Source organism: Ipomoea triloba, chromosome 4, assembly GCF_003576645.1.
Source record: "Ipomoea triloba cultivar NCNSP0323 chromosome 4, ASM357664v1".
Lineage (NCBI taxonomy): Eukaryota > Viridiplantae > Streptophyta > Magnoliopsida > Solanales > Convolvulaceae > Ipomoea > Ipomoea triloba.
This window is the reverse complement of record NC_044919.1, coordinates 14686912-14694544: the sequence shown is the minus strand read 5'-3', so window position 1 is coordinate 14694544 and position 7633 is coordinate 14686912. Positions and strand designations below refer to the sequence as shown.

Genomic DNA, 7633 nt, shown 5'->3' with positions numbered 1-7633 from the left:
AAATCCAATTACCTCGTTTGTTTTACTATTTTTTTCACTTTGAATTGAGATTCAAATCATGAAGCAATGAAAAAAGTTGTTCTGGTATAAAATTTCACTTTTGTAGCTTGAAAGGAAAAAATCAAACTTTTGGTCCTCCAATATTCTCTTTATGCAATTTAGTCTCTCAGTCAATTTTTAAACAATTAGACCCTCAATTATTTTAAATGTCACCAATTTAGCTCCTCAGTTAATTACCTTGTCTTTAAACTTTCTTTAGTTTCATCAAGATTTTGTTTGGATCTTTTTTAAGGAACTTCACGCACAACCTTGAATTTATTTTCATATTAAATTAATAAGGCAACTAATACTAATGATGTATATGGGTTGCCTACGAAGGGAAATTGGGAACTGTGTAAAATTTTTTTAAAAAAATTAAGGAATACCTTAAAATGAATGAAAGTTTAACAAATTGTCAAATATGGAATTGATAACGTTTAAAATAAATGATAGACTAAATTTCATAAATTTGACAATGATGAATAAATTGTATAACGTACAATAATTGAGAAACTAAAAGTGTAATAATGAGGGATGGGTGAATTTATTTATTAATATAAGTTTCAAACTAGTGTACTAGACAATTGAGTGACAACAAGTAAAAATGACACGCAAGCCGCATGCAATGTCCTGACCACCCTTATATAACCTTTGTTGAACAAAGAGTGAGTGAACTTAAATTCTTGGCAATCTACTGTGCAATCTAAAAACCAGAGATAATCTTGCTAAGATTTTTTGCTAAAACAGTGTTTTGTAGGTTCTCATTTTCGTCAAATATTCAACTTTTTTGCTAGATTTTTTTTTATTTATCCCATTGATGTTTGATTATTATCTATTTCTCTTGGTGATCTATTTTCAAGAAAATCTTCTGGATTTTGATTCCTTATTTCAAAATTATTGCTTTTGTATTTAGATTTGACTATATATAAGAATTTTTTGTGTGAACTTTTTTCTACTTTTGGTTGCAGAAGACTACTTTTTGGTTCTGCACTTGGATTAAAGCACAAAGGTATGGTGGTCTTCTTTGTGTATATTTCTTATATAATTTTTCAAAATTTTTGTTCTGCCCAAATTAGATCTTATGTTGCACCCCTTTCTTTTCTAAATGTATAGTGAATGTACGTGTTTTGAATTTCTTGGTCATCGGTTGAAATAAAATTGTTTCTTTTTGTAAGAGAAAAGATATGATTTTGTTAAAAAAAAAATTGTGGGTGTTTGGTTTATGGGTTTTGAACTCTCCTAATAGATTTATATCCAATTACCTCGTTTGTTTTACTAGTTTTTTCACTTTGAATTGAGATTCATCATAAAGCAATGCAAAAAGTTATTCTAGTATAAAATCTCACTTCTGTTTCTTGAAAGGAAAAAATCAAACTTTTGGTCCCTCCACTGTACTATTTTTCCTATGCAATTTAGTCCCTCAGTCAATTTTTAAACAATTAGGCCCTCAATTATTCTAAGTGTCACCAATTTAGTCCCTCAGTTAATTACCTTGTCTTTAAACTTTCTTTAGTTTCATGATTTTTCTTTGATCTTTTTTAGGGAATTTCACACACAACTTTGAATTTACTTTTATACCTATTCCTCGATCGTTAGTATCAATTGCAATGGGCTAATTATTTCATATGATTTTCACTACTCTTTAAACCCTAAGCAAGGGTGAAAATCATATGAAATTAATAAGTCAACTAATGCTAATGATGCATATGGGTTGCCTAGCAATGAAGGGAAATTGGGAACTGTGTAAAATAAAATAAAAAATGAAAGTTTAACAAATAGTCAAAGATGGAATTGATAACATTTAGAATAATTGATGGACTAAATTTCATAAATTTGACAATGATAAATAAATTGTATAACGTACAATAATGAAGAAAAAAAATTGAAAAAGAAATAAAATTCCTCCTTGTTTAATTTTCAAGTCTCAAACATACATTGTATATATGGGTGAATTTATTTATTTATATAAGTTTCAAACTTGTGTACACTACGAAATAAAAAATCTACTACATACACATTACAATTACTAAATAGTTAATTCAGATTTCAATAATATTCCAACCAAATTACCCCTCTTTGGTTGTCTATTTATTGTGTATCTTACCATTTGTTGGTGCATTTGCAGCTAAAAACTTGTTTCCAACAAATTAAAAATGGCGGAGGAAAGAGCAAAAGAAGGTGGTGGGGACAGCAAGAATGAGGAGGTTTTTCCCGGTGTGAATGATAGCAAGGGGAAGACAAAGGTGGAGTTTCCATCTTCATCTTCCACAGAGTTAAGGAGTTGTGATGAGTTGAATGAGAGATGAGATGAGTCCGATGGGAAAGAGGGGCCAAAAGAAACAACACCGTACCACTCTCTGAATGGGAAGACCCCATGGCATTAGAGTTAGAGAAGGCCCTAATCCCAAACATAAAGAAAGCCACCCTCACTGTAATGAACAAAATAGTTGAATGCGGATTCACCCAATGGCAAGTTATATCCTGCTGGAAATGGTGTGTGTGCTTAAAGAGGTGAAGCCATTCCTGAATGTTGCAGAAGCAATGTGGCTCCTTTTGATATGCGATCTCAACGTGTTTGAGGCTGTGGAACATGGCATTGTGAACACCAATCCAGTCCTGTTCTCCCGCGGCACCTCCAAGCATTCCCAATGCGAAAACGACACCCCAAGAGGTATATATGTAGCCATTTAGCTATTCGAATATCTATCTCCAATTCATTCTTTCATTTCTTACCCGTTGTAATTGCAATCTAAAACTAAAACTTCTGCTGCAGGTAGCAGTAGTAAAGCCAGTGGTGCTGGCAGAAAGGGATTATCAGGGCTTCGCCAGAAGGCACATCGAGCTGAGACGAGGAGCAAAGGTGGTAAGAGGAGAGGGGCGTTTATAACCAGAATGAACTGTTCAGTTGATGTGACTATGGGCAAGCCACTCATCTCTCAGCTTAGCTCTTCTGGTGGGAAGAAGAACAAAGGTAGTGGAGTTGTTTCTGTTTCTTCACTGCCTGCTGTGACCTCCAAGGCTGTAGCAGTGGTGAAACAAGAAAGTAAGCCAACTGTGAAAGCCCCGGGCTCTTCTGCTATTCCGTCTTCTGTCCATATAAGTGAGAAAGATGAAAGGATAGTGACGTTGATGGTGCGCAAGCAACTTCTGCAGCAGGAGCTAGAAGGCTGGACTGATTGGGCCAGTGTGAAGGTCAGGGAGGCTGCTCAGAAGCTCAGCAAGGAGCAGACTGAGCTGAAAAAGTTAAGGCAAGAGAGAGAGGAGACTCACAACTTTGAAGCATTAATGGAGGAGAAGGTTAAGCAGAGGCAATCTGAGTTGGAGGGTGAACTGTCTGGTTTTCATGCCCAGATGGGACTGAGTAATTCTGCTGTCCAAAGGCTCGAGGCAGAACGTGCCAAGCTGAAGAAAGGGATTGCAGATTCACTGATGAAAAGTATACAGTCTTGTGTAAATCTGGAGGAAACTGTGGAGAGGGAGCAGGAGTTACTGAAACAGTGTCAAACACTGGAGGGGGAGACTAGCTCTCTGCAGGAATATCTTGCAGGTCTGAAGGGTGAATCAGCTAGCTTGCAGGCCCGAATAGACAAAGCTAAAAAGCGTGAAGGGGAGTTTGAGGTATGCTTAGCTTCTTCACAGGGATTATGCTAGTTTCCAAATTAGTTCGGTATAGTTATTCATGTAACATGGCTATTTCAGGCTCTCCGGCAGCAATAAGAGAGGGAGAAGATAAAGAATCTCCAGAAGCTTGAGTCCATAAGGAGTAAAAGAGAACAATGGAAGCGTCAGGTCAAAGCGGAGGAGGATAATTTGAGAGCAAAGGCAACAGCCAACAGGCTGCAGTACGAGGAACGCAAGAGCAAGCTGATTGAAGAAATCTCTGCTCTAAAACTGGCAGCAGCTTCGGGAGGTGTCAAACGCGAATGGGAATTCACTATATGCTTGACTAAGGAACCCTCAATTGCTTTCCTCCCTTGTGCTCATCAGGTTCTGTGCAAAGACTGCAATATGCTTTGATGAGCACAGATGATGAGTGTAAAAAGGGTGTAATGTCGTTCCGCTGAGGATTGGGGCTATGGCACGTAATTGTGTGAATTACCAGGCACTAGAGTATGTGAATTAATAGAATTCAAGCAACAAAGATTGAGTGGTGTAAAAGAAAGCAATTGATTAATGTGTAAACAGTATGATAAAAGTATGATTCTAACAAACTCAGGATTAGGGAAAGAATAATTAACCAAGGGATATATCGGCAATGCACAAAAGAATCCTACTCAGCTACTTTCGTAATCAATAAGAGAATTAGGCTAAGATTGCCCCACTGTCGTGATGCATCAATCATAACCTTAAGCACCTAAGCATTGTAAGCCCCCAAAATTACCTCTACTTTCATAGCAGAAAAATTAGGTTGAAATTGGTAAGGCTCGAGGTCTCCATCCAACTGTCGTTGTAATGAATCCCTCTTCTAGACTAGCAATTAATTCTGGCCACAAACCAATAACTAGTGCAAAGAAATCCCCAAATCAACATAAACCCTATGTAAAAGATTCAATCCCTTTATGCAATTAATCATAAATCGAATATCAAGATTAACAATGGACCCCTAATCCAAACCCATAAACGAATTACTCCCGCATGATGGGAGTAAACACAGCAAAGCAAGAATAAATAACCATAAACATTGCAAGAAATAAAAGGGAAGAGAAACTTAACTGATAAAGAATAAATCCAACTTCAATCCACGATTCCAAGCTTGAAATTAAATAATCTAATGTAAAACTAATCTAAACTATGCTGGGAAAATATAAAGAGAATAAACTAACACTAACTAGGGTTCAGAACTCTGTAAGGGAACCTCCTTCAATTGTAGAGAATAGGTAGAATATATAGGAGGTAGATGGGCCTTGGCCCATTAGGTAGCTTCCAATTCTTTTCCAACTTGTATTCTTCCTTGTGATTCCCTTTTCTTCCAGAACTTGTCCAAAATGCTCCAAAATTCCTCTTTTGTAGTTCCTTGTAGATAATTCAACACTTGGACAATATAACACACACACAATTCCCAATTTCACTAGGATAAGGGAAATACAATTGAAATAAGGGGTGAATTATTGTATAAAATAGTAGATATCATGCTTCATGAGAACCAAGCAACTTTAGACCATGCTCCTTTGGTAGTTGCAATTGAGCCTCAAGTTAGGATGGGAATAGGGTCTTTCTCTTTTCTAAATGTATGGGCAGAGCATGAGAAATTCATAAGAATAGTTAGTGGGGCTTGGAAAATCAGGGTGAAAGACAATGCAATGTATACCTTTGTAACTAAGCTAAAAAATGTGAAAGTAGCATTAATAAAGTGAAATAATTTTGAAGAAGAATTTTTTGTATGGGCAAAAGGATAGTACAAAGAGTTACAAATATAACTATCTATCTCTCAGATACTTAATTTACTATGCTAAGCTTTGCTCTCTAATGGGATGCAATAATTTACAATGAAGAGTGATTGCCTATTTATAACAAACTCAAGTCAATATTTGCATCATCTTATTTGACTTTATTCTTCACAAACCTAACTTATTAAATGCAAACATACTCGACATTTCACTTTATTCTTCACAAACCTCCCACTTAAAGTCTTCCTTCTTCCACCTTTTCACGAACAAAGTGATATTGAACTCGTATGTGTTTCGTCTTGAAATAAAATGTTGGATTCTTTGTTAAAAACAAAGCGTTCTTACTATCACAAAGAGTCATTTTCTCTACTTTGTGTCCAAGCTCCTCCAATAGCATTTGTAACCATATAGCCTCTTTACTAGCTTGAGTAGCAACTATGTATTTTGTTTCTGTCGATGAAGTTGCCACAACATACTGCAACTTCGAGACACAACTTATTGCTCCGCCAACAAGAGTAAACACATAACCCGTGGTGGATTATTTACAATAATCAAGATTACCTGCGTAATCTGAATCAACATAGCCTTTAATAATGAAATTTGATCCTTCATAACACAATGTAATATCTGAGGTACATTGATATATCTAGGGATCCTCTTCACATCACTCAATGCTCTTTACTAGTATTTGCCATGTATCAACTAACCGCTCCTACTACTTGTGCAATGTCTGGTCTAGTGCTGATGGAACTAATTTGTTCGAAGAATTCATGTATTGTTTTGTACGTATGAATCTAGAAAAGTGAAGGGAGGAATTGTCTTGAAGGAGCTTATTTAATTGAATGTGTAGAGAATGTCTAGTAGAGAAAGAGTTCAGAGAGGGAATGAAAGAGAAAAGAGGGAAAAAATAGCCCCTTTACCCAAGGTCAAGTGCCCTTATATAGGTCCAAATGCTGACATGTTGACTTTGACTTTGAGCCGAACCGCTTGACCCCTACCCGACTACAAAACAAGAGCATAGACGTATAGGGAGGTTAAAATTGAGGAATATTCCCTATCAAGTGCAGATCATAACAAACATTAAACTGTCCACTGCTGATACATACGGTACTCAACATTTCCATCCTCTCTGCTTCGTTGCTAGGACTCATACTTGATGATAACTTGAAATTAATAGAAAGATGGGTACAAATTAACTTACACATCTTCCTATTATTTCTGTCTCGGTGGATTTCCATCCCTAGAATCTTATTTGTTGGTCCCAAGTCCTTCATTTCAAATTACCTAGCCAATTGAGCATTCATATATGTTATACGATCATTGTTGGGGCCCAATATGCACAAGGATCTTAATTAAATCTATGGTATCCAAGACTGAAAATGAATGAATCAAATCTCTTATACCAACATCGCGACGCCTGTTTGAGAGCGTATAGAGATTTGTTGAACCTGTAAACCAAGTTCTCTTTTTGTTTTTCTTCAAAACCTTTTGGTTGGTGCATATGTAAATCTCTTCTTCAAGTTCTCCATGTAGAAATGCAATTTTCACATCCAACTGCTCAAGATACAAGTTAAGCACAACACACATCGCTAAGACTGCTCTAATTGTTGTAAGTCGTACAACAGAAAAAAAATATCTCGTTGAAATCAACTCATTCTTTCTTTGCAAATTCTTTCACAACTAATTGATCACGATACCGTTCCACTTGATTATAGCTATATCGTTTGATCTTATAGACCCATTTATTTCCAATAGCCTTCCTTGTGGTAACGGGACAAGTCCCCATGTTTTATTCTTATGGAGATCTTCAATTTCTTCTTGCATCGTTGTCATCCATAAAGATGCATTTGGACCTTTCATAGCCTAATGGTAAGTTAATGGCTCACCATATTCTATTAGTAGACAATATGCAAAATTTCCCGGCTCACCATATTCTATTAGTAGACAATATGCAAAATTTCCCTCCATAGAATAATCTGAGTGCCAAGCTGGTTGTCTCCTCTCCAAAGTTGATTGTCGAACTTTTGAAGTTAAAGACTCAGCTTGATCTGCCTTCCGCTTGATTGGATACACCCAACATCTCCTGGAGTAGTCGTCGATGAATGATAAAAAAAAATACTTTGCACCTCCTAGGGATATAACTGGTGTTTGCCAATCATCAAAGTAGATTAGCTCCAAGATAGCTTTGCTTCTTGCTTTAGAGCTCT

At 36.3% G+C, this 7633-nt stretch overlaps 1 protein-coding gene across 1 annotated transcript; it reads left to right on the top strand.

Annotated features, from left to right (window-relative positions):
* Positions 1-2192: 2192 nt before the first annotated feature.
* Positions 2193-4056, top strand: LOC116015864 (putative E3 ubiquitin-protein ligase RF298). Its single transcript, XM_031256034.1, has 4 exons — positions 2193-2311; positions 2514-2710; positions 2813-3657; positions 3760-4056. The coding sequence occupies exons 1-4, from the start codon at positions 2193-2195 to the stop codon at positions 4054-4056; spliced, it is 1458 nt and encodes a 485-aa protein (XP_031111894.1).
* Positions 4057-7633: the final 3577 nt, after the last annotated feature.